General features: G+C 55.7%; 1 protein-coding gene across 13 annotated transcripts; it reads left to right on the top strand.

Annotated features, from left to right (window-relative positions):
- The first annotated feature begins 553 nt into the window (after positions 1 to 553).
- On the top strand, positions 554 to 23,551 carry MAP7D1 (MAP7 domain containing 1). 13 transcript variants are annotated; one of them, XM_065916461.1, is made up of 18 exons: positions 556 to 858; positions 12,967 to 13,317; positions 13,503 to 13,571; positions 14,141 to 14,304; positions 14,974 to 15,088; positions 16,510 to 16,620; positions 17,857 to 17,979; positions 18,076 to 18,239; positions 18,347 to 18,489; positions 20,497 to 20,849; positions 21,132 to 21,309; positions 21,395 to 21,533; positions 21,648 to 21,752; positions 22,025 to 22,078; positions 22,271 to 22,316; positions 22,396 to 22,477; positions 22,596 to 22,789; positions 22,964 to 23,551. In XM_065916461.1, the coding sequence occupies exons 1-18, from the start codon at positions 813 to 815 to the stop codon at positions 22,972 to 22,974; spliced, it is 2,448 nt and encodes an 815-aa protein (XP_065772533.1). In that variant the 5' UTR covers positions 556 to 812; the 3' UTR covers positions 22,975 to 23,551. The 13 variants fall into 13 exon arrangements, with proteins under 13 accessions (XP_065772518.1, XP_065772522.1, XP_065772506.1 ...); XM_065916476.1 differs by having other exon boundaries at positions 557 to 858; positions 20,497 to 20,822; positions 22,274 to 22,316; XM_065916446.1 differs by having other exon boundaries at positions 554 to 858; positions 14,974 to 15,079; positions 17,857 to 18,239.
- Positions 23,552 to 26,102: the final 2,551 nt, after the last annotated feature.

Here is a 26,102-nt window from a genome sequence, read left to right as displayed (position 1 = left end):
CAATGCTCCCAGGCCGGGTCTCTCCCCACCCCAGCCTTCACCAGGGGAGAGACAGCATAGCCCTTTTAGGGATCTCCTTGTGACCCTCCCAGGCTCCCGACGTCCCTCGGGCGGATTTTGTTTGAGGTGGGTTTGGGAAAGACTGCCGATGTGAAGCTGCCGCCAAGGCCCCGGACCCGAGCTCGCAGGCTCCAGGGTGGGACTGGGGGCTCCCATCCCAGCTCCCCCCGCTCCCCCCAGTCCTAGCGGCGCGTGAGTCACCCGAGCGCTCCCTACAAAGTCGCCTCGCGCTGCGGCGCGTACCAACGCGCGGCCGCAGGGGGAGGCAGCTCGACGGGCGTCCTCCGGGAGCCGTAGCATCCCCTCCGCCGCGGCGGCAGGAGAGCCGTCCTCCGGCTCCAGGCCCCGGGCCCCAGGGCGGGGGCGCGGCGGGCGGGGCGGGAGCGCGGTCCCCGGGCGCTGCGGGGGTGGCCCTCCCCGCGTCGCACTTGGTACGCGCCAGCCGCGAGGCCAGGCCCAGCCCGGGCGGTACAATAGGGTTGGGCAGTGGCCGCGACTGGGCCGGCGCCGGGCAGGCAGAAGGGTCGAGGCCGGAGCCGACAGACACTGGGCGGCCGGCGACTGCGAGCCAGCAGGCTACTAGCCGAGCCAGCCTCGACCTTCGCCGGAGCTCCCTCAGCCTTCGAATCGTCGCCCGCCGGGCCGGGCCGGGCGTGATGCGCCGCGGGACCCCTACCCTGGCCGCTGGCCGCCGCCGCCGTCGCCGCTGAGACCCCGAAGACCCACCCCCCACCCCCAGTGACGCCGCAGCCATGGAGAGCGGCTCACGTTCGGAGCCGGGTACGGGCGCAGCCCCAGGTATGCCAGAGGCGAGATGAGAGAAGGGGATCGGGGGGCCTCGGAAAGGGCGAGGATGAAGCCGGCCCGCGCGGCGGGGACCCCTCCCCCGCCGCGCCCTCTGACCACTTGGAAGTTTAAAAATAAAGGCTGCAGCGGCGTCGGCGGCTCTGGGCCACCGGCGCATCTTCTGACAGCTACCCCTCCCCCACCCCGGGCCCCGGGACGTCCTGGGCGCCGGGATCCCCGGGGGCCCCGATGTAGAGTTGATGGTGACCCCTCCGCCCCAACCCAGTGCCACCTCGGCTGCCTGGACCCTACCGTCCTCCCCGACCCACCCCAGGCCTCCTCTGCTGAGCTGGGGCGTTTGTCCCCCTCCCATTCCCGGTGGGCACGTGTGACCCCAGCCTGAACGAGTGTGTCGGGGGTTCAGATTCTCAGGCCTGAAGCCTTGCATACCGAAGCCTAGGCCCTGGCGCCCCCCGCCTCCCCACGCCCAGGCCCTGGCCCAAACCTCGCCCCCACCCCATCCCTCCAGCTGCCGCGCAAAGGGCCTGTTGCTGCTGCCGGCCGGCCGGGAGAGGAGGGAGGGGAGGGGGAGGTCTCTAGCGGCGGCTGCCAAGTAACCCGCCGGATAAAGGCAGGGGGAGGGGGAGGCAGCATTGTTTGGGCAGAGGGCGGGAGCTGGGGAGTGGGCCGATTCCCTTGCAGCCTGGCCTGCTCTGGAGCCCACCCAGTTTGATCTGGGGAGGAAGGGGACAGAAGTATCTATCTCAGGGCCTGAGTGTTTCCCAGAGAATGGGGTGAAGACTTGAGGTCGACACTCCAGGGACCTGCCACATCATTCCTCACCCTGAGGCTTCTGATACCCCCCACCTTACACACACACACACACCGTCCCTCCCTCTCTGTTTCTCTCTTCAGGCCCCTGACCATCAAAGCTCTCTCCCCCCCTCACTCCACCAACCACCACAGTGCCCAGGACTTCTGCAAATCCCATTCGGATCTGGGAGCAGCTGATGAGGGGGTGGGGACAGGTTTCTGGTTGGGCCTGGGGTTGGAGGGAGGGATTTCTCTTTCTCTTTCTTCCTGGAAAGGGAAGGAGGAGCATGATTACTGAGGACCCAAGCTCTCTTCCCACTGACTCAGGGGAGGTGGCCCCAACCCCACACCTCCATAGAGTCCTAGAGCCTAATCCCCGTCACCTCCCTGCCCCCTGGGGTGTGGGCCCAGGATGAAACCGTGTCTGTGGGTGCAGAGAGCCTGGGACAAGGTGGAGCCGCTTGGTTGTGGGTGGGCTCCACCCCATGCCCTCATGGGTGCTTGGAGGGGACCCTGTGGGTGTGGGAGCTGGAGGATGCAGGGGGGAGGCCAGCAGACCAGTGTGGTTCAGGAGGTCTGTAGGCTGTGCCAGAACAATGGCACTTCGGTCTGTCTTGGCTCTGCTGAGCCTGAGAGGGGACACCCAGAGAGGCCTCGCCCATGTCCATTCCATCTGCTTCCTGGCCCTCTGCAGCTGAGGGTCTCTGGCACCGGTGTGTATGTCAGGGCCTGAGTGGTGGTGATTACTAGGCCAGAGATGAGGGCTGAAGTGAGTGGCTGGTTTATAAGCAGGGCACCTGAATGGGATATCTGGATTGAATGTGAGGGCACAGGTGGGATGCTTGGCTGTGCTGGGGGGACCTGACTGGGTCCTGAACACCAAGTCCTGAGTTGAAAAGGCTTCTACACACAGGGATGACCTAGATGGAGTTACATGAGAACGGGGGTCAGGATGGTGGCTGGTCTGTACCAGTTGAAGTTAAAGGTGACAAGGGCCCCGTGAGTCAGGAGCCTTCAGGGAGTAAAGGTGATCCCCACTGCGTGTGCCCTGTGAGAGTCTGAGGAATGGGTCTGAGACACGGAATACATATGACGTGATCCCTGCCCTCTCTGAGTTCTCTTTGCACTGAACAGGAGGCAGCATGGAGTAGGGGACAGGTGTGGCCTGCAGCAAGTGACCTACCCTCTCCAGACAGAGTTCATACCCCTGGAAAATGGAGTGTTATCAGCCTTGTGGGGTTAATGTTAGAGACCATGTACCTAAAGGAACCTGGCACATGGATGCCCGCAATACAGTGTTATTACCATTACTGTGGTTATGCTCATCGGAACTGGTGCCAGCAGGGAGGTACGAAATATGGGGAAAGTAGGGGCAGGAGTGGGGATTTAGTTTGCTTGAGAGTATAGACTCCAGAATCAGTTTAAGTCCCCCCTTCATAACTTACTACTAAACTTTCTCATCTGTAAAATGACAATAATGCTGAAAATGATCTCATAGAGACATTGGGATCATTAAATTAGAGAAATGCATAAGACACTTAGGAGAGGCCCTGGTAAATAGTTAATGCTCAGTAAACGCTATTCATTTTTGTTGTTATTATTTTTAATTCCTTTGGAGACCTGAGGAGGAGATGTGATTAATTAGAACTTCAGGAGGTAAATGTAGGCCAGAGAGCAAGGCAGAGATGAGTTCTAGACAGACATGAGCTGGGGTGTATCTGGGGAACAGAGGGCCCCATACTTGAAGTGGAGCATTTGGAAACAGGAGAGAGCCCCAGGGGGTGGGTGCAGCCATCCCGCACACCTATATTGATGCCTGCCCTGTGCCAGCTCAATCCTGGCTGTACAGATGACAGGGAAGTGAATCCCAGTCACCACCCTCGGGGAGCTCCCGGTGATGCAGTGGTTGGTGGAATCTGCTTGTGGAAGACTTCACAGAGGAGGTGTTTGAGGTGGACCTGAATTGATGAGAAGAAGATGGGCTGCCTCTGCACCTCTCCACATATAGCAGCCAGACTGGCTGGCAGCTCCCACTGATAGCTTCTGTCCCTCCTGGGGCTGGTGGGCCCAGTAATGAGGCCTTAATGAGCCCCTAATGTGCAGTCACGCATATGCAAATAAGGAAGAAGGGGCACCAGGCCAGTTCACTCCCCCTCCTCCAGGGATGGGCATCAGCTGGTGGCCAGGCAGAGCTGAGGGAGTGGGGAAGGAGCTGAAAGCAGGGCCCAGCCTGGGCACTTGAGAGCCATCAGGGCAGTTCTCAGGGCTGGCCAAGGTTGGGAGTTTGGCCACAAGCAGCTGGGAACCATGTCCTTGGGTCTCCACTGGGCCTTGGGGGCCAGTGAAGCAGCCAGCAAGCCAGGCTCAGATAATGCAGCTTTGTTGGCGGTGGCAGCTCTGCCTGGCACTCCGGGGCACAGCCTTCCGTGTGTCCTTCATCACCTCTCAGCTGCAGCTTCCCCCCGAGGGAAGCAGAGAGGGTGGGAGACGCTAGAGAACCTGGGATCTAGCGCGTGTGTGCTCAGTCGTGTCCTACTCCTTGTGACCCCAAGGGCTGTGGCCTGCCAGGCTCCTCTGTCCATGGAATTTTCCAGGCAAGAATACTGGAGTAGGTTGCCATTCCTGCTCCTTACCAATGACAAGAGGAAATAGACCCCCCTGGTGATCCCACTGATCTCCTGCTCTTATTTATCAAGGACCTTCTGTGTACCAGGCATAGTACTTAGCATGTCCTGGGCATTGTCTCATTTGATTCTCAAAACCATCCAGAATGGACTAGTATTAACCTCATTTTATTTATTTTTTCAAATTTTCTTTTTTATTTTTGGCTGCATCATGCAGTATGTTGGATTTTAGTTCCCCAAACAGGAATTGAACCTGTACCTCCGGACCCCCCTGCAGTGGAAGCACCGAGTCTTAACCACCGGACCACCAGGGAAGTCCCACATCCTCATTTTATAGATGAGGCTCAGAGGGGGAAGTAACTTGCTTAAAGTCACACAGCTAGGTGCTGGCGGAGGAAGGATTTGAACCCAGATCTGTCCAACTCTAAAGCCTGTACACCAAATCTCTATGCTGAGTTAATCATGGCCAAGCCAACTGGTGATAGAGTCGAACTTCACTTTCCTCGCAGTGACTGGTCTTCTCTGGGCATCGTGGTCTTAGGGACCCTGTAATCTTTTCTCTGGGAAGCAGTAGAACAGCAGGGCCCTGGGTCCCCTATCCATCCTGCCAGGTTGGAATCTGAGCAAGTCAGACCAGAAGGAGGCCCTGGACTTGGGCAGTGGTGACAGTTCAGCCAGCGGGCCATCCTCAGGCCTTGGCTTAAGGCCGGGCCTCTGCCCTCAGCTCCTAGGCCCCAGCGTGGGCAGCCCTGCTGGGGCTGAGGGAGGGCCGGGCTGCGGGATGGGGTCATTTCCTGCCGCCTAAAATAACAGGAAGTGGGTGCTCCTGATTGGAGGCTGGGAACAATGGCCGCCAACCGGGCCAGAGAGCTCCTCAGGTCTGCAGTCTGCGACGGGATCCCAGCTTTATCACCCACAGAGGCCCCCGGCCTGGCCCCAGCGCCCTGCAGCGCAGGGCCTGAGGCCCAGGCTCCAGGGCTGCTGGCGCAGGGTGCCCCTCTGCGGGCTCCCTCCCTCTCAGAGCTGGCTCAGCTGTGTCCCGGCCGGGAGTGGTGCTGCCCCCTAAGGGTCCCCTCCGTCCCAGCCTCCCCATCAGACATCTCCTGGGGCTTGTCCTTCCTGCCCTCCCATCCTCCCAGGAGAGGAAACCCAGGAGGCCGCCCCCTTTGGGTCACAGAGTGAAGGCACAGACTGTCACCCTGAGTTGAGTTCCAAACCCAGCTTTGCTACTCACCAGCTGTGGGACTTAATCTCTTGGAGTCTATTTCCTCATTTGTCAAATAAGGTAATAATATCAAGCCCATAGGATGGTGGTGAAGGTGAAAAGGACTGAGGTGTTTGCCTGACGCAGCATTAGTTGCTGCTGCTGTTGACTGGGCTTTCCCTGGGCCCGGGTAAGGAGTGCCTAGAGGGGCAGGGCCGGAGTGAGCTGGATGACGCTCGCTGTGACAGGGTGTCTCTGAGCGCTGTATGCACCTCGGAAGTTTCATCTGTGTTCTCAAAGGGGTGCTTGACTCCGTGAGTGTGTGTGCGGATGTGCGTATGGATTTCTGAATCCCAGCAGTAGGTCAGTTTTCCATATGTAACAGGAGAGAGAGAGAGAAAGGAGTGTCTTGTCCCTCGCCATTGTGTGGGCTCTGTCCACATTGTCTGGGTGTCTCCCGCTGGCTCTCTGCAATGTGTACTGTCTGTCTGTGTGTGTGTGTGTCTTGACCCCTCTGTCGGCCTCCCTGTCTTCATTTGTCTGCTCTAGTGCGGCCGCCTAAGGAGCTGCCATGGGAGCCTGAAGGGCTCTCGCTAGAGGTGCTGACCTCTGCCGTCTGGGCACCACCTCCCCTGGGCACTCCCTTGCTCTGCCTCCTGGAGGAGGGCCATTCACCCCCGTCCTTGCTCAGGTGCCCCAGTTCTTGACTCCTGGTGGCCAGCCTGGGCAGGAGCCTGCCTTCCCTGCATTCCTGCCCTCTGAGCTCATTGCCCGCCGGCCCCACCTGCACCCTTCATCTTCAGGGGGGAAACCCACTGAATCACTTCCTACTTCGGGGAGTAGGCAGGAGCCTTGGGGAGGGGTTATGTGACACCCACCAGAAACAGTGTGACATAAGGGTTTTGTCATCAGACAGCCTTGGGCCCAGTCCTACTTCTGACACTGACGTGAGCAGTCACTTAACCTGCCTGAGTAAGTGTTCTTACCTACGGAACGGGCCTTCCATAGCACTTTCCCTTGGGGGCTATAACAAGAACTAGAGGAGATAAGGGAGATTGCCTGGTTTACTGTAGGGCTTCAGCAAGTTAGTTTTGTTTCCCTTCCTGGATTTAGGAGCTGGCTGGGCACACACACAACTCTGATATGGTAGAGACATTTAGAGTTAGAGAGGCTAGATGTTGGAACAGCTAGGGGTTTTACTGTTTTATCCATCCATCCACCCATTCGTTCATCCATCCATCCATTCCTCCATCCATCCATCCATCCATTCATGCATGTGTTCATTAAGCAGACACAGAATTCCTTCTCTGCTGGATAGATCCTGTATAAGGCTCTGGGCTGCAAAAAGGATCCTCTCCACCAGCCCTCACAGGGACAGCAGGCAGAGTAAAAGGGCAGACTGAGTTATGGGTATTGTGAGAGGAGTTTTGGCCCAGGAGCAGTTGTTGGGGTGGGAGGAGGGAGGGATGAGAGGCAAGGACTGCTAGCACCCAGATGGTGGGGTAGGGAGTAAGCACCCTGAGACACGTGACCGCCCTCCGAGACCCTTGGCCCTGATCTCTCTGCAGCTCCTCTTGGGTTTTTGGAGAAAACTAGGCTAACCGATCCTGCAACTGGCTCCTGCACCTTTGCCTTGCCAACACTCTTTGTGCCAAGAAATGAATGCAAACTATCTGTCGTTTATCTAGTTCTTAACAGATACTTCTGGTCAATATCAATATCTCAAAATAAAACCTCACAGTTTGACACAGACCAAAATAAAGTGAGGTGGCTGAAGGATCGCATTTAATGATTAAAAATGGGAATAATCAGATATTGGTTTAACCGTGCCTAGATAATTAACCAAGGAATTCATTTGGCTTAACATAATTTGTTCCAAATAACACAGTCCTGATGACATTTCATCAGGGTTGGCGTAATTCTCAGGAAAGTATTTGTATTCAGGGTCAGTAATCCGCCAGATCAGAAGAAGAGTTCCAAACATGCTATTTACCTCCTGAGAGGTTTTTCCTGTTGAATTGTTGGAATCCACACTCATTATTACTTTTATTAACTTCTCCCTGAGTACCTTAGTCCAGGAAGCTGCCCAAATTGAGATGGAATTGTTTTGCCTCCCTTCAAGTGTTTATCCCTTTGCAATGCATTGCCACACGGATCTGCTCACTATTAGGGCGAAAATCTCCTTCTCTGTGCATGTGCTTTAGGCGAGGGTGGCTTCCTAATACAGCGATTTATTCTTAAATAGCAGCATTTCACGACTGTCTCCACGTACTGGGCACTGTGGTAGCTGCTGTGGCAAGCTACAGTGACAAGCAGAGAAGATGCAACCCAGCCCTTAGGGGGAGGACAATAACAAAACAACCAAACAAGGAAGTTTAAAATTGTAACAGTCACAGTGCTCCAAATAAGAGGCATGAAGCCGTGACTACATATAATGAAAGAATTTATCCTGTTCAGAGAGGCCCAGGAAAGCTTCCCCAAGGAAATGATGCCTCAGCAAAGATCTGAAGGGTGAATGAGAGTTAAGTAAGACAAGAGAGAGGGGGAAGAGCTTGTGCAAAGGCCCTGGGGCAAAGGGAGTGTTCAAGGCTACCAGAATTAAAAGGTCAGTGTGGCTGGCGTATAGACAGCAAGTAGGGAGCAGAGGGGGGGCCTCAAGAGGTGTGGGAGAGGGAGGCAGGGACTTCAGACTATGTTGGACTTGCATCCTGGGCTCAAGAATCTTGTGTTTCTCTTCAGACCAATGAGAAGTTACTGGGGAGTTCAAATAGGGGAGAGACCATGACCAGATTTGCATTTGAAAACAATTACTTTGGCTACACTGTGAAGAGCAGAGCTGGAAAGGGTGTGGGTAGGATGATGACGGGAGTTTGCAGTCATCCAGGGAAGAGAGGTGCTGATGGTATCTGCCAGGGAGGTGTTCATTGATATATTCATTCAACAAATAGCTGGGGAGCCACCTCCGTGCCAAGCTCTGTTGCTGTTAGAGACGGAAGAGCTAAACAAAGTACAGACGAAAATGTGTGCCCTTGTGGAGATTACCTTCTGGAGGTGGGAGACAGTGTTAAAGTGGTGCTATTGCTTACTGAGAAAAACAGAGTTGGAAGGAAAAAGAATAACCGCTGGAGGACTTCCTGGTGGTCCAGTAGCTGAGACTCTGTGCTCTCAATGCAGGGGACCAGGGTTTGACCCCTGGTTGGGAAACAAGATCCCACATGTCACAACTAAGACCTGATGCAGCCAAATAAAATATATATAAAATCAAAATTTAAAATATATGATATATATATGTATGGAAACTGGAATGGCTGGGTTGCCGTTGACTGAGATAAGGAAAACGGGAAGAGGAGCAGGGTTTTGGAGAGAAAGATCAGGAGTTCAGTTTGGGATGTTAAATTTGGGGCATCAGTAAGACATCCAGGGGTGTCAGGGAGGCAGCTGCATGTTGGGGGTGGAGAAAATTTTTTTGAAAAAGAATTCAGTTGGAAAGGAGAGGGAAACTTCACCTACAGTTTGTAGTTTTAAAGAGGGGATCAGGGAAGGCTTGACCGAGAAATGACCCTTGGGTGAAGACCTGAAGGGGGTGAGGGAGTAAGACATGCAGGATTCGGGGGCAGAGAGTTCTGGCCAAGGAAACAGTGAGCGCAGCGCCCGGAGGCAGGAGACGGGGAGGAGAAGATGAGGCCCAGAGGTAATGGGCCGCAGAGCAGGGATCCTGAAGGGCCTTGAAGGCCATCAGTTGCCTTTGGTTTTTCCTCCCTTGAAGTGTGGGGCATCTTTGGAGGATCTTGTCAGTTCTCCAACCAGGAACTGAACCCAGGCCACGGCAGTCAAATCCTGGAATTCCAACTACTAGGCAACCAGGGAACTCTCAATCTGACTGATTCTTTTTTTTTTTAATTGGAGGCTAATTACAATATTGTGGTGTTTTTTGCCATACACTGACATGAATCAGCCATGGGTATACATGTGTCCCCCCCTGCCCTGTCCTGAATCCCCCTCCCCCAACTCATTCTTGAACAGAATCATTCTGCTGCTTTGGTGAGAAAAGACCCAAGGGGAACAGAGGATGGCAGTGCGGAGTCTTTCATGAGAGATGATAGAAGATGATAGAAATGGACCAAGATGACAGAAATGGAGCTAGAAGTGACTGGATTCAGAATATACCGGGCATGTGGAGCCAAAAAGATTTACTGAGGCATTAGATGTGAGGCATGAGACAAGAAAAGATCCTAAAATGACTCTGAAGACTTTGGGCCTGAGAAACTGGAAGGGCTGGGTTGCCAGAGAAAAGGAGGAGCAGGGTCTGGCAAGGTAAGATCAGGAGCTGAGTTTGGGATGTTAAATTTGGGACCTCAGGAAGACATCCAGGGGTGTCAGGTAGGGAGTTGCATGAGTGAAACCAGCACTCAAGGGAGAGGTCTGGCTGGAGATACAAATTTGGTTGTCATCAGCAGAGCGATGGTATTTAAAGCCATGAGTCTGGATGAGGTCATCAAGGGAGTATGTGCAGACTGACGGGAGACGAGGTCTTCACTGGGCCCTGGGGCGCTCCAGGGCTGAGAGGTTAGGAAGTTTAGGAGGGACTGGCAAAGAAGCCTGAGAAGTCACAGCCAGCAAGGGGAAGGAAAACCAGGCGAGTGTGTTGTCTTCAGGGCCAAGGGAAGGAAGAGCACCGAGGGCTCAACCGTGTCAGATGCGGCTGAGAGGTTAGTAGGGTGAGGCCCAGGAAGTTGCTGACTCAGCAATGTGGATGTCACTGGTGTCCTTGAGAAGAGCGGTGTCATGGAGCAGTGGGGGTGAAGGCCTGCCCCAGTGGGCTCTTGTGGCAGAGATGGGGAGAAGTAGACCAGTTCTTCCAGGGTGCTGTTGGCTGAGCTCCTGCCAGGTACCAGAGGTGATGTGCCTACTCACCATAGCTCCCAACACCACAGGCCCCACACTGGGAAAACTGGAGCTCAGACCTGCCTGACTGAAGCTGGACACCTTCTGCCCTGCCGCATCTGAGCGCCAGATGCGGGCCCTTCCAGGCCTCATCCCTCCACTTCCTCCCAGACTCCGCTTCACACGGCAGGTCTAATCAGAAGCAAGCTCACTGTCTTGCCTGCTGGGTGTGATTTGCCTTGGTGCAGACAAACACCTGCCTACCAGTTTTCCTTGCAACACCTGTAGCTTGCACAGGTGCCAGGAGAATGGCAATAAACAGGCCTCACCCTCAGCCTTCAAGCTTTGTGCTTACGTACCTAGGCCCTTTGACCCCAGACAGTCCTGGGTTCAAATCCTGCCTCTGCCACGTACTATTTCTATGACCCTGAATGAATCATTTAGTGGGGTAAGCATTGATGGTCTCTTCTGTTCAATGAGGGTAAGGCTCTCTCAGAGTTCATATGGAGATGCAGGACGGGGCTACAACGTGCCCGGCTCAGCTCTCGGCGTGTAGGAAGCGTTCACTGAAAGACTGCCACTAGCTTCCTTGCCCACCGGAACTGGGGAGGGGTTTTCAGGTGGTCGGGAAGTAGACTAGCAGTGACCAGGCAGCCTTTTGGAGCTGGTGTGGGGAGGGACTGGCAGAGCGGGAAGGACCGCTGGGGAGACAGGGCCTTGGCTGGGGCTCTTGCCTGGAACCCAGGAATCTAGAAGGGCAGGAATGAGGGGAAAATAGTGTGAGCCTCAGACGGTGTCATTGTGTAACATGTGTTACCTCACACTGCCTTTATGCAGAGGCCGGAGGGGGTGGGGGTTAGAGCAGGGACACCGGTGACCAACACTGGTTCAAGTCCCGACTCCTCCTCTTCCCAGCTGAGTGGCCTCAGACTTCACTTAACTTCTTTTCGCTTTACTCTCCTCCTCTATCTCAAAGAAATATTTACAGTGCCGCCTTTAGAAGTATTGTCATAAGAATTTAAACTAATGTGTGTAAAATACTCTCCCCATAGGAAGCTCTCAAGAAATATATGCCGGTTAGTGGTTACTGTTGCTACTAACGCTCATCACAGGCCTACTGTCTGCATTTTACAGAGGAGGAACTATGGTACACAGAGGGCCTCTAACTAGTCCAAGGTCACACAGTCACTGGGGAGGCCAGATAGTTAAATAGTCTGCCTTCGTCAGAGCCCACTGGACACCCGTCTCCCTGAAGACGGTCCCCAGAGTTCCAAAGTTGACTCCTTAGGAGTGTCCTCTCTCTGTTCACAAGTTGTCACCCACAGGGAGGGGGAATTGATCACCTCCTGAGAGGACCACCGTTCCTAGAGCAAAAGGCCCCGCGTGATGGAGGCACCTGGTGAGAGCGAAAAATGCTCCTTTCGATTGACCTTTCCATGGGCTGTGGCCCTGATCCCTCAGCCCAGGCAGCGTGTGTGTTCCCCATCTGTCCCCTCAAGCTCCCTAGACAGCAGCAGTCGATGGCACCAACGTGCCAACGTGCTGTTTGGCAGCTTCATAAGACAAACAGGAAGAGAGGGGGAAGTATTGTGTCCTGGTCCGTGAACTGTTCCAGGCACTTCACTGACATCCCTACCAGCTTGGGCTTTTATAGTCCCCATTTTACAGATATGAAAACTGAGGCTTAGAGAGGTTGAGTGGCTTACCCTAGGTTACCAACGCCCTTTCTTCCTATCTTGGGGTGGTGAAGTCAGAATCGGGCCCTCAGTTGGCTGACCCCCAAGTCCGTCCTTCAGTTGCTCACACATGTGTGCATGAACGTGTATACATCAAATCATGTGGCTTCCTTCCTTGGCACTTTGGTGTCTTTTACAAGGACCCTGAAATATTAACGTCCTACAAGAAGAAATCTGAGGGTGGCTGGGAAAGAAAACAAATGGTGAAATGGATGTAGCCAGTTGCCTACCCTGTTGGAGGCCCCAGCTGGGCATCCCACTGTGCCCGTGCTTATATCTTTCCTCCCGGCCAGTCCCAGGCACACCCTGAGCACTGGGTGTTGGGATGGGTCCTGTGACCCCAAGGGAAAGCAGAAAGGTGAGGAAGGTAGACGTGGAGACCAACCTTTACTTGTGGCCCACTAATTACCCTCAACTTCTCAGTTTTACCAATACACCCTGCTCCCTCTGCCCCTTTGCAAATGTTCTTCTCTTTGCCAGAACCCTCTCTGCTTTGGTTTGCTAACTCCAGCTCATCCTAGACCTCAGCTTGGCTCTTACTTCTGCAGGAGGCCCCCTCAGTATAGGTTAGCCATCTCTGCGTTGCTACTCCAGACATAGTACTTATTCTATACTGTAATTGCCTCTCTGTCTGTCTGTCTGCCCTGCCAGAGTGTGGGCTCTGCAGACGCAGGGACTGTGGCCATTTTCTCACCATTATATCATTAGTGTCTGGAACAGGGCCTGGCACATAGAAGGAACTTGATTAACACGTACGAATAAATGAATATCAACTGGACAAGGGAAAGAGCTACATGTTGAACTGATGGTAACAGATGTTCTGTCTCACTTTCTCTCCCCTCTTGTGTTTTACTTCCAGTTATGGCAGCCAGGACCCCTCCAGAGCCAAGACCCTCTCCAGAAGGTGACCCCTCCCCACCGCCGCCACCACCACCGATGTCAACCCTGGTACCCGACACTCCCCCAGACACGCCTCCCGCCATGAAGAACACCACTAGCCCCAAGCAGCTTCCACTGGAACCAGAGAGCCCCTCGGAGCTGGTAGGGCCTAGGCCAGCCCCCCAGCAGGAAGAGTCCCCTTCCTCAGAAGTGAAGACCAGGGGACCCACCCCACCAGCCACGGGCCCACGGGATGCCAGGCCTCCTCGAAGGAGCAGCCAGCCATCCCCGCCAGCAGCACCCGCCTCCGACAGCCCTCCCACCAAGCAAGGTATGTGTGATGTCCCTCATCCCGGGCCCAGTCCCAGCCCTGGGTGATGCCCCCAGAGGGAGTCTCCTGGGCCCCGGAGGAGATGGAAAAGGCATGCGACTGAGGCCTGGGGGCAGGGCCCTGAGGCTGACTCCCCTTTGAGGGGAACCTCGTGACCGAAGTCTCTCCTTATTCCTTTTGTTAAGACGTAAAGAAGGCAGGAGAGAGACACAAGCTGGCAAAGGAGCGGCGGGAAGAGCGGGCCAAGTACCTGGGTAAGTGCGTGAGAGCTCCCCTTCAGCCTCACCGCCATGGACATCCTGTTAGCAGCACTAACCCTTCGGGAACCTCTGTTATGTGCACTGTGCTAAGAGCAGTCCGTTTATCTCCCTCAACCCTGTACCCATTTTGAGGATGGGGAGACAGAGGCTCGGAAAGATGAAACCCTTTGCCTAAGCCACACAGCTAGGCGGAGGAGCTGAGATTCAGACCCAGAAGCCTCATCTCACCCCATGCTCTTAATCACAATACGTCAGCAGGCCCCAAAGTTAGACAGGGACCTGGCCCTAAAGAGCTCACTTCTCGGGTGTCCAGAGACCACGACGCTAGTGGTGGGTGGTGGGGGGAACAGGCCTCCCGCCGGGGAAGCCCTCATTCTGAGGCCTCAGCCCACCTTTAGCATGCCCTCCAACTTGAGGGGGAAGTCTCAGAGCACAGGCACCTCCCCACCAGGCAGGCAGGGGGAAAGACCCACCCCGGGCCGGAGGAATAGGCAAGGCCACTCGGAGCAGACACTTGGGGGCCAGGATGTTCACACCCCTGGGGTTCCTTTCCCCCGCTGCAGCAGCCAAGAAGGCGGTGTGGCTGGAGAAGGAGGAGAAGGCCAAGGCACTGCGGGAGAAGCAACTCCAGGAGCGCCGGCGGCGGCTGGAGGAGCAGCGGCTCAAAGCCGAGCAGCGCCGGGCTGCCCTGGAAGAGCGGCAGCGGCAGAAGCTGGAGAAGAACAAGGTGCGTTTGTGCTGGGTTCTGGCCAGGCACGCGTGGCTCTGTGTGCACACATCTGCATGCAGGCTCGGTGTGTTCACATGTCTGTGTTCACACGTGCAGTCGGGTCCCGTGGGGCCTACATCTCAGCATCTGTGCAGGCACGTTTGGTTCTGTACGTGCCAGCCGTGTGCTGTCATTACATGTGTGTGTGCGTGCCCCAGATGGGTGTGTGTAGGTGTGCAGAGATGTGTCTGTGTGAGTGCGCCAAGTGAACTCCTAGTGAGGCGAACCCTGGCTTGAGCACTATGAAGAGATGAAGGGAAAGGGGGCCTGGCTCTGGTCCAGTCCTCAGGCCAAACGCAAACCCAGCTCCAGGGTCAGAACCCTCAGTGCCAGGGGCCCACCTGGGAGACCCGGGCAGGGGGAGTCCCACCCCGTCCTCAGAGAGACAGCTCATAGGCTCAGGAAATGAGTCAAGAACACTGAAAAGCTCCCCAAGAACAAGTTGAAAGGGATCTGTTGCAAACTGTCTTTAGTCACAGCGAGGCCTCAGTAGCCTTGGTTACCCGCCATGAGTCAGGGAAACCTGCTAGGGGTGGGGGCGGCAATGTCCTGGGAGAGAGCCTTTCTCCCAGGTAGGAGGCAAGCTGCTGAGCCCAGACCTCTCCCCCCCGGTCCCCTCCCTACCAGGAGCGCTATGAGGCAGCCATCCAGCGGTCAGTGAAGAAGACGTGGGCTGAAATCCGGCAGCAGCGCTGGTCCTGGGCAGGGGCCCTGCACCACAGCTCCCCAGGACGTAAGACCAGTGAGTGGGCTGGAGGGGCTGCGGGGCGGGAGGGGGAGGCTGGGGCCTGAGAAGTGGGGGAAGGGAGCAGCTTCCGCGCCGGGAGCTGGCAGCTCCCCGCAGCAGGTATGCCTTGCTTCATGTGCCTTGTGTCTTCTGGAATGATCTGTAAACCCAAGTCTGTAGAACCAAGTCCTGTCCAAGGACTTCCACTATCAAGTCAGAGGTGGGTGCTCTTCATTCGGTTTGCTCTTTTTAGATTAGCCTTCTTTGCTCCTGTCAATTACTATTAGTTGATTGATACAGAAAAGAGCACTTTAATACCTTGCAGACACTGGATATTTAAAGAAAACTATCACCCCAATGTACCTGTCATGGAAGGTAGATTTTTGTCTCTGAGTTTTCTTTACGTAGGGCTATCATGGATTTTGGTCTGACATTTTGCTGGCATGTATGTACTGCTGTGTTTGGATGTCTTTATGTAATGGCAAGATTCGGTATTTCTCACTGTACATCTTTCGGTGTATATGCTCATGGATCTGTGCATTGCGCGTCTTAGTACGTGTTTGCCTTGATGTGTGAGTTGCCTCATATACCTCACTGTGGACTCCCAAGTCAGACAGAATTGGGTCTGGATTCCCAGCTCCGGCCCTTGCGGTGTGACCTCTGACTTCCTGCTCTCTCACTTTCTTTATCTGTAAAATGGGGATAACAGTACCACTTGCCTCCGAGGTTGTAGGTAGATGTTTGGGAGGATCAAGTGTGGTAACATGTGTGTGGTGCCCAGCACAGTGCCTGGTACATGGTAAGCACCCAACAAATATTACAAATAAGATTAAGTTGCTTTGATGTGTTGGTGCCCGTCTGCATCTGGGTCTGAGCCTTTTTCTGTGGCTGTTTGTGTCTCTGTGTCTGTGCATGTCTGCACTATCGGGTGCATGCACAAGTACCTGTCACTCTATATGCCCGTGCGTGCATGTCTTTGTCTTTGTGTGTCCCTGTGAATATGTGAATTTGTGTGCGCGCCTTTGACCATGGGTCCTTCTGTTTAGGAGCATCTGTATTTGCTGCAGGACCATGGGTGTTGTAGCCAGAGTGCCTTGGCTGGGCAGTGTCAGCAAGTGCCAATGCTGGGTGGTTGTGGGGGAGGGGCTGCAGCACCCAGCCCTAGGGAGTGACTTCCTGGCCAGGAAGGCTGTAGCGTCTCCAGTTTTATTCCATCTCCTTCCTCTGTTCCTTTTCCGTCAGCTCCCCAATCCAGGTTGTCTCTGGTCACCTACCCATCCCCGCCTCCAGAGCCAAGTCCGCCTCCTCCTCCCCTCCCTAGCCTGCCCACTCCTCCCTCTCCCACCCTGCCCGCGGAGCACCCTGCATGGAAGGCCTCAGTGCCCCCCCTGGCTCCCGTCCGGCCCGGCCCTAATGCCGTGTCTTTTCCCCTCCAGGTGGGAGCAGGTGCTCCGTGTCGGCAGTAAACCTGCCCAAACACGTGGACTCTATAATCAACAAGCGGCTCTCAAAGTCCTCTGCCACGCTCTGGAACTCCCCCAGTAGAAGTAAGAGAAGGCCCAGCCCTCGTTCCTCCAGAGCTCCTTGTACTCCCCTCCTGGTAGCCTCTTCCAGAGCTCTGCAAAAACCTCAGGTCCCAGGAGCCCTCACACACCCCAGGTCTCCACCCCACTCGACCCCGCTTGGGGTTGTGCACCCCTCGGGGGAGCAAGCATTTGGATCTGTGTCCTGAGAACAGAGGTGCCCACAGGGGAGAACAGAGGGCCCCACAGGGGAGAACAGAGGGCAGTGACCCAGCAGGCAGAGAGCCTGGCTAGAGCCTCAAGAGCAGGTGGGGATGAGAGTGGGGGTGGAGGGTGGGAATGGGCCGGCAGCCTCATCTCCAACCACAGCCAGCTGGCCTAGGCCAGCCTCAGGCAGGTGGCCTTGCCTGGGAGTAGCCGACGAGCCTGGGTGCTGTGTGTGCAGGAGCCCTCTTATTCTGCCTCCACCGTGGAGGGCCCACGCAGCCCTGCCCTCTCTGCCTTCAGAGCCCCAGCCATGGCCTTGACTGGTTCCAGACTCGTGGCCACCCAGGGTAGCGCAGCCCCTGCGTTCCCACCATGCCCTGATGTCACAAGTGAAGGGGCCATGGTAGGAGTTATTTATAAGTTTCTCCAGCTTTTATTTGGTTGCTCTGTTGCCCAGCAACGAAATCAGCTGCTGTTACCAACCCCACCTGACTGAAGCTTAAAAATAACCCAGCAGCTGAGGGGACAGAGCAGGGTGGCCCGGGGCAGCCAGGCCCCCTAGCAGCCTCTCCCTGGCATGGGAGACACAAAAGCTGGGCCTCTTCTCAGTCAGAGGAGCACAAGGGCCCTGACTGTCCCAAATCCCGTGGGGGGCGGAGAGGGGGGGCTGCGGGCAATGCCTCCCTAGGCCAGCACTCTGAGGGCAGGAGGAGCAGAGCCCTATAATGGGACATAGAAGTTGGCAACTGGGTACATCACAAACCTTGGCTGTCTCCTCTCTATAATCATAGTTCAGTGCCCTTTCACCTGGGGAGAGAGGTAGGAGGGACCTCTCTAGCCCTGCAGGAGGTTGCCATGGGAAGCGTCTTGTTGCCCGGGTCTGCGGTGGGGGTCAGACCCCAGGGCGGACAAGTGTACCCTCCATGACTAGGGGGAGAGTCAGACTCCTTGGGCTCGCGTGGGGATGTGCCTGGCCGGACGTTCCGGATGCCTCTGCTTGCCCACTCTAGCCCTGCAGTAAGTAACCTGCTTCTCCCGGCACTCTCCCCCTAGATCGCAGCCTGCAACTAAGCCCGTGGGAGAGCAGCATCGTGGACCGTCTGATGACGCCCACCCTCTCCTTCCTGGCACGGAGTCGCAGTGCGGTCACACTGCCCCGAAACGGCCGGGACCAGGGTAGGGGCCGCGGCCCTGGGAGAGCCCCCTCGAGGGGCGGGGCAGGGGCCAGCCACGCCAGTGGACCGCGCCCCGACCGCAGTCATCCCTCCGCAGCCGTGCCCCTGTGCCCGCGCTCAGCCTCCGCCAGTCCGCTGACGCCGTGCAGCGCCCCCCGAAGCGGGCACCGCTGCGCCCCCGCCGGGGAGCGCGGGGATCGCCGCAAGGCCAGCGCCGGGGGCAGCCCCGCCCCGGCTCGCCTCCGGCCCGAGGCCTCGCCGGTGAGTGGCTGGCGGCGCAGGTGGGGACCCGGCTCCTGTGCTGGGGCGCTCGGGCGCCTCTGACCTCTGTTTCCCCTCTCCCTGCTCTCCTTAACCCTCCTCCCCAGGTGCAGAAAAAGGAGAAGAAGGACAAGGAGCGGGAAAACGAGAAGGAGAAGAGTGCCCTGGCCCGGGAGCGCAGCCTCAAGAAGCGCCAGTCGCTGCCTGCTTCTCTGCGCCCGCGCCTCTCCCCTGGCAACGCAGAGCACAGGTGGGCCCGACAATGGGGCAAGGCCTGCTACGGCCAGGCCAGCTAGCCAGCCATTCATTCATAAATATGTGTCATGCATATTTGACAGCCATTCATTCATAAATACGTGTTGCTCTAGAGGAGCCTGGCAGGCTACAGTCCATGGGGTCGCAAGAATCCCAAACGACTTAGCGACTAAACAACAACCCACCTCTAGAAAGAAAGCTCCTTGAGAGCAGAATTTTTTATTTTTCTGGAGTGTTTTGATCACTGAAGTACCCTTACACATAGAACCAGTGCCTGGTAAGCACTCAAGAAATACATGCTGGACAAAGGGATGGTCTTGCCAGGTACTGTGTTCTGGGTGCCGAGCACACTTCCCTGAGCCAAACCAGGCCTCCTTCTTGCTCTTAGTAATCTTACTGGCTCTTGGGGAAACAAACAGGAGTCAAAGAATCACAAATGAATATGTAATTACAAACTGGGATATATACACTAAATTATGTTTGTGTGAGAGCACATGAGGTGGGGGTGCTGACCAAACCTGGGAGGACACTTCCCCAGGAAAGTGACATGCTCAAAGAGTGTGTGTGTGTGTGTTTGTGTGTGTGTGTGTGTGTGTGTGTGTGTGGACACTTCCCCAGGAAAGTGACATGCTCAAAGAGTGTGTGTGTGTGTGTGTGTGTGTGTGTGTGTGTGTGTGTGAGAGAGGACACTTCCTCAGGAAAGTGACATGCTCAAGGAGTGTGTGTGTGTGTGTGTGTGAGGACACTTCCCCAGGAAAGTGACATGCTCAAGGAGTGTGTGTGTGTGTGTGTGAGGACACTTCCCCAGGAAAGTGACATGCTCAAGGAGTGTGTGTGTGCGTGTGTGTGTGTGAGGACACTTCCCCAGGAAAGTGACATGCTCAAAGAGTGTGTGTGTGTGTGTGTGTGTGTGTGTGTGTGTGAGGACACTTCCCCAGGAAAGTGACATGCTCAAGGAGATGTGTGTGTGTGTGTGTGTGTGTGTGAGGACACTTCCCCAGGAAAGTGACATGCTCAAGGAGTGTGTGTGTGCGTGTGTGTGTGTGAGGACACTTCCCCAGGAAAGTGACATGCTCAAAGAGTGTGTGTGTGTGTGTGTGTGTGAGGACACTTCCCCAGGAAAGTGACATGCTCAAAGAGTGTGTGTGTGTGTGTGTGTGTGTGAGGACACTTCCCCAGGAAAGTGACATGCTCAAGGAGTGTGTGTGTGTGTGTGTGTGTGTGTGTGTGTGTGAGGACACTTCCCCAGGAAAGTGACATGCTCAAGGAGTGTGTGTGTGTGTGTGTGTGTGTGTGTGTGAGGACACTTCCCCAGGAAAGTGACATGCTCAAGGAGTGTGTGTGTGTGTGTGTGTGTGTGTGTGTGTGTGTGTGTGTGAGGACACTTCCCCAGGAAAGTGACATGCTCAAGGAGTGTGTGTGTGCATGTGTGTGTGTGAGGACACTTCCCCAGGAAAGTGACATGCTCAAAGAGTGTGTGTGTGTGTGTGTGTGTGTGTGTGTGTGTGTGAGGACACTTCCCCAGGAAAGTGACATGCTCAAAGAGTGTGTGTGTGTGTGTGTGTGAGGACACTTCCCCAGGAAAGTGACATGCTCAAAGAGTGTGTGTGTGTGTGTGTGAGGACACTTCCCCAGGAAAGTGACATGCTCAAGGAGTGTGTGTGTGTGTGTGTGTGTGTGTGTGTGAGGACACTTCCCCAGGAAAGTGACATGCTCAAAGAGTGTGTGTGTGTGTGTGTGTGTGTGTGTGTGTGTGAGGACACTTCCCCAGGAAAGTGACATGCTCAAGGAGTGTGTGTGTGTGTGTGTGTGTGTGTGTGTGTGAGGACACTTCCCCAGGAAAGTGACATGCTCAAGGAGTGTGTGTGTGTGTGTGTGTGTGTGTGTGTGTGAGGACACTTCCCCAGGAAAGTGACATGCTCAAAGAGTGTGTGTGTGTGTGTGTGTGTGTGTGTGTGGACACTCTGTGCCCTCGAGGTCTAACTCTTCTTTTTCCTCTCAGTCCCAAATCCAAGGCCCGGCCATCCTCTCCCTCCACAACCTGGCACAGGCCTGCCTCCCCCTGCCTCAGCCCAGGGCCAGGTCATGCTCTGCCCCCAAAACCACCATCCCCCCGAGGCACCACTGCATCACCCAAGGGGCGAGTTCGGAGGAAGGACGAGGCAAAGGAGAGCCCCAGTGTGGTGGGGCCTGAGGACAAGACCCAGAGCAAGGGCAAGGCCAGTGACGAGAGGGAGCCTGCAGCCCTGGCCTCACCGGCCCCCTCGCCTGTGCCCTCACCCACCCCAGCCCAGCCCCAGAAAGAGCAGTCCACAGAGATCCCTGCAGGTGGGCAGGGAGAGAAGAGGCCAAAAGGTGGGCAGGGCAGAGAAGCCAGCTTTGCCTGTGAGTGGGAGGTGGTCAGCGGTGCGGGCTGCCAGAGACGCCTGGGGGAGTGGATGTAGGGAAGAGGAGGTGCCTGCCAGAGACCAGGACCTCAGTGCTCTGAGTCGGTGGCAGAGGCTGGGTGGGTGGGCCGCCGGGGTCGCCCTGAGGTCCAGCAAGCCACAGGGGTATGGAGGTGGGGGGGATGGGAAGTGATGGAGGGGTCTGGGCTGGTCGGTGCATGCTGACTCCTGGTTCCGGATCCCGCTCCAGAGACAGCCGTCCTGACCTCACCCCCAGCCCCTGCTCCCCCGGTGACTCCTAGCAAACCCATGGCTGGCACCACGGACCGAGAAGAGGCCACTCGGCTCCTGGCTGAGAAGCGGCGCCAGGCCCGGGAGCAGCGGGAGCGGGAGGAACAGGAGCGGAGGCTGCAGGCCGAAAGGGACAAGTGAGCACGCCCTCGGGGACGGAGGAGGCCTTTACGGGGCTGGAGAAAAAGCCGGGCATGAGCCTGAGTCTCCTGTGTCCCCCAGGCGAATGCGAGAAGAGCAGCTGGCTCGGGAGGCCGAGGCCCGGGCGGAACGGGAGGCGGAGGCCCGGAGACGCGAGGAGCAGGAGGCTCGGGAGAAGGCGCAGGCCGAGCAGGAGGAGCAGGAGCGGCTGCAGAAGCAGGTGCCCCCGCGGGCCGGGCGCGGGCGCCTCCTGGTGGCGGGTCGGGGGCCGGCTGGAAGGGACCGCCGGAGGCCGGCCGCCTAAGGCTCCCGGGGCCGGGGGGGTCTTTGGCAGAAAGAGGAGGCCGAAGCTCGGTCCAGAGAAGAAGCGGAGCGGCAGCGTCTGGAGCGGGAAAAGCACTTCCAGCGGGAGGAGCAGGAGCGGCAAGAGCGCAGAAAGGTACTGCGAGCGGCTGGCCGAGTCGTGAGTGGGAACAGCTCCCGGCTCGGTCCGCACTTCTTTAGAGGGGCTAGTGGGGCTGGGAGGGGGCGCTGCCTAGGTTGCAGAGGGTTAGGTCGAGAGGGAGTGGGGGCGAGATCAGCTTCCTGGCCTGGAAAGAACTGGTGTGAGCTTGAAGGGCCCCGAGACTCCAGGAACAGGGCTAGCTGGTGGGAGGTCGAGGATTAGGACCGGGCTTGGGCCTAACCGGCGTGGGGCTTTTTTCCGAACAGCGCCTGGAGGAGATCATGAAGAGAACTCGGAAGTCAGAAGCTGCTGAAACCAAGGTCAGGATGCCCCCATGAGCGGTTTTGGGAGTGGAGGTCCGGTGAGGAAGGAAGGGAGGTCGCGGAAAGGCATTCAGGGTGGAGGAGCGAGGCTGTCCAGGATCTGGGCAGGGGGGTGGAGAGAAGAATTCAGCGGCCCAGTTGGGTGGGGCCAGGGATCCCCTTGAGCCTGACTGCTCTTCCTCTTCAAAGCAGAAGCAGGACAGAAAGGAGGCGACGGCCAACAACTCCAGCCCAGGTAAAGGCCTGTTCCCCTCCTCTCCAGCCCCAGCCCTCAGCCTCCCCCCCACCCCTAACTGATGGCCATTCCTTCCCAGGGATAGACCCTGTGAAAACTGTGGAGGTTCGGCCCTCGGAGCTGCAGAAAGAGGAGCTGGCCCCCCAGGAGCCTCAGTGGAGGTACCAGCTCCCAAGCGCAGGGCCCAGGAGCAGGGAGGCAGGGTCAGGCTGGAAACCGTGGGGTGCCTGGGCTGTCCTGCCACGGGAGCGGGCTGAGCGTTGGCCTCTGCATCCACAGCCTGCCAAACAAGGAGTCGCCAGGGTCCCTGGTGAATGGGCTGCAGCCTCTGCCAGCACACCAGGAGAACGGCTTCTCACCTAAGGGACCCTCTGGGGACAAGAGTCTGGGCCGGACGCCAGAGGCTCTCCTGCCCTTCGCAGAGGCAGAAGCCTTCCTCAAGAAAGCTGTGGTGCAGCCCCCGCAGGTCACAGGTAGGGATCCCTTTCTCTGGGACCTGCATCTCTAGCTCCCAGCAGCCTTCCCTGGCCTCCTCCGCCCAGCTCCATCAGAGGCCCTCTTGAGCTCTACCGAGAAGACCTCTGACCTGGCTCTGGGCTTGGAGCCTGGTTTGCCCTGACTGTTTTCCCTCCTGCTTTTTTCCCCAGAAGTCCTGTAAGGGGTTGCCTCGGATCCAGGCACAGCTATTCGGGCCCCTCTGCATCATCTGCCAGGGTGTCTGGAAGAGGAGACAGAACAAAGCCGGAAGTGGCCTGGGCCCCTGGGGGTTGGGTCCTCTGTTATTTTTAACCTGCACCTTATAGACTGATGTCTCTTTGGCTGGAGCCAGACCCTGCCCCTCAGTGCATTCGTGTGCTCACACGCGCGGACACCCCCACACACACACATACACTCACAGCCTCTCTGGCTTCCTCCCATGGGGAAGAGCCACCTGTAGTATTTGCCTTGGTTTGGTGGGGTACAGTGGATGTGAATACTGTAAATAGCTTGTGCTCAGACCCCTCGGTGTGGAGGGGGGCGGGTGCAGGAGGCAGACCCTCCCAAGACTCCCTGGGGAGAGCTTCCTCCCTCTATTTAACTGTAACTGAGGGGGAACCCAGGTCTGGGGATGGGGGGCACCTTGGGCCACAGGATATTGGTTGCTTTAGGGGTACCCGTGCCCCCTGCCCTCGCCTGGAATCAGTGTTACTGCATCTGATCAAATTTCTCCAGAAATAAAGTGAGAATAATTCTGCCAGTCCCGTCTGTCCTTAGGGCTGCCGCTGGGGTTGGGAGCAGGCGTCCTCCTGAGTTCTGAGAAGAACTTGAGGACCCAGTGGCCTGCAGATATCCAGCCCTACCTGGTAACCAGTCCCCGAGGTCCTGCTGGCGGCCTTCCATTTTGTCTTTCATTCATTCATTAGCAAAAATGGTTACATCTGCTCTGTGCTAGGCAGTGAGCTCTATGCCAGGGATGCAAGGAGGAAGAAAAGACATGGGTCTCTGTTCTCTTGGAGTCGACAGCCTAGCAGTGAGCATCAGAGACACAGGAGCCCTCTCAACATCAATTCCCATTGTCCCTTCCTCATTCCAGAGTCCTGATTTTGTGCAGGTGGCAGTCTTCCTCCTGGATCCCACTATGTACTTCAGCAGAGGTGGCTCCTAAGCCCAGGGGTGCATCGGGATTGTAATCGATGGTCCAAGCCTCCTTGCGAGTGATTGGTTTAGGTAGGTTTAGGTATCTGCTGTAGTCAGCAGATACAAAGAAAACCCTCCCTCATTTTTTTTTTTCCTCCCTCACTTTGAAAGAAAAATACCAGGTGGGAGCCAGCCTCTAAGGTGACCTCCCAGCATCTCCCACCCCCTAGTGTTCACACCCTATGTAGTCCCTTCTCGTGTAGAACCAGGGCTGGGCTGAGTGATGATAGAATACAGTGGCAGTGGTGGGTGTGTCATGACTGAGATTAGGTCTTAAAGGACACTGCAGCTTCTGACTCAGTTGCTCTCTCACTCTGGAGGAAGACAGCAAGCACTGCATTAGAAACAGTCTTATGGAGAGGCCCACCTATGGAGGCATCAAAGCCTCCTGCCAACAGCCACATGAATCAACTTGGGAGTGGATCCTCCAGCTGCAGCTAAGCCTTCAGGGGACTTCCGCCTTGGTCAATAGCTTGACAATAACCTCATGAGAGACCTTCTGCCAGAACCACCAGCGAAGCCTCTCCAGTTAAAATGTCACTTTAAACTGTCAAGTTCTATGACAACTTGTTACACAGCAGTAGTTAAGTGAGACACATCAAGGAGGAGAAAACCCTGTTGGTATGTCCTACTGTGAGGCCTGGGATTGCTGTATCCATCCTGCTAACCTGAGGATGAAGACATCAAGGGGGCAGAGCAGCGAGACGGGGAACACGGAGGTCCTTGAGAACACCACTGAATTGACCCACCTCAAAACTGGTCCTACCACTGGACAACTTCCCTTGTTGTTTAAGCCAGTGGAGTTGGGTTTTCTGTCACGCTGGTCAAAAGCTTCTAACCCATCTAGGGACATAGATGATAAATATATAAATGCATTTCTGAGTGAGCTAGGATGAAGGAAATGAACTGGATGGAAAGCTCATCACAGCAAGACCTACTCAGAGAAAGTGTCCTCCAAAGATGCAGCATTTCAACTTGACCTGAAGGATGAGAAGGAGCCAGCCATGTGAAACAGAGCAAGAAGAGTTGCAGGGGGAGGCCTCAGTATGTGAGAAGCCCCAGAGGAGTGAGAGCAGGACCAGTGCTGCCGAGGGCCCTGAACTGTGGCAAGAGCCGGCCAGAGGTGGAGAGGTGGGCAGGGCCGAGTCACAGGTGTCCAGGATCAGGTGCGCAGGGAAGGTGCGAACAGTCTCCAGGCCCTCTCCCCATCTAGCTCCTCTGACACCCCTCCCAGCCCCCAACTCATATGCATACCGAGGCAGAGATGCCATTTCCCTGAAGGCAGTACCCTCTGAATACTGCGGCTGGAGAATCACTTATTCATTTATTCATTCAATCAGTCGTGGAGCACCAGCTAAGCACCAGAGGGATATGATGGTAAGCAAAACCAGACTTGGAAGCTCTTGGAGCTTCCTGGTGGGAAAGACAGGTATGAACCAAATAACCACACAAATGGAAACATAAAATGTGGCTAAGTGCTCTGAAGATGGACTATCTGAGTAATAAGAGCACCTAACAGGAGGATCTAGGTTGAAGTATATATGAAGGATATATGAGATATCCTTGAATAAATGGTGTTTAATCTGAAATTAATGATGGCTGGTAGATGTTGACTGGGTGAAGTCAGAAATGGAAAAAGAGGAGACAGAACATTTTCTAGACAAGGGAAAAAGCAAGTGCAAAGGCCTTGTACAGAAAGGAGATATGTTTCAGCATCTGGAGGAGTGTAAGCAGATCTGAAGGAGTTTTACTCATCACTGGAGTCCTCAATGTCTGGTACCATAGGAACTCAATATTTGTTTAAGGAAGGGCTGTTGATAGAGATTATCATACTGAGTGAAACAAGTCAAACAGGGAAGCACAAATATATCACTTATATGTGGAATCTAAAAAAAAAAAAATACGATCCAAAAGAACTTATTTACAAAACAAAAACAGACTTACAGACATAGAAAACAAACTTATGGATACCAAAGAGAAAGAAGGGGGATGGGATAAATTAGAGGAGTTTGGGGTTAATAGATACAAACTCTTATCTATAGAGAACCAACAAGGGCCTACTGTATAGCACAAGGAACTACATTCAATACCTTTTTAACTTTTTTTTTT

The sequence above is a fragment of the Muntiacus reevesi genome, chromosome 1 (assembly GCF_963930625.1).
Source record: "Muntiacus reevesi chromosome 1, mMunRee1.1, whole genome shotgun sequence".
NCBI classification, from domain to species: Eukaryota; Metazoa; Chordata; class Mammalia; order Artiodactyla; family Cervidae; genus Muntiacus; species Muntiacus reevesi.
Note: the sequence above shows the minus strand (reverse complement) of the source record. Positions and strands in the feature narration are given on the sequence as shown.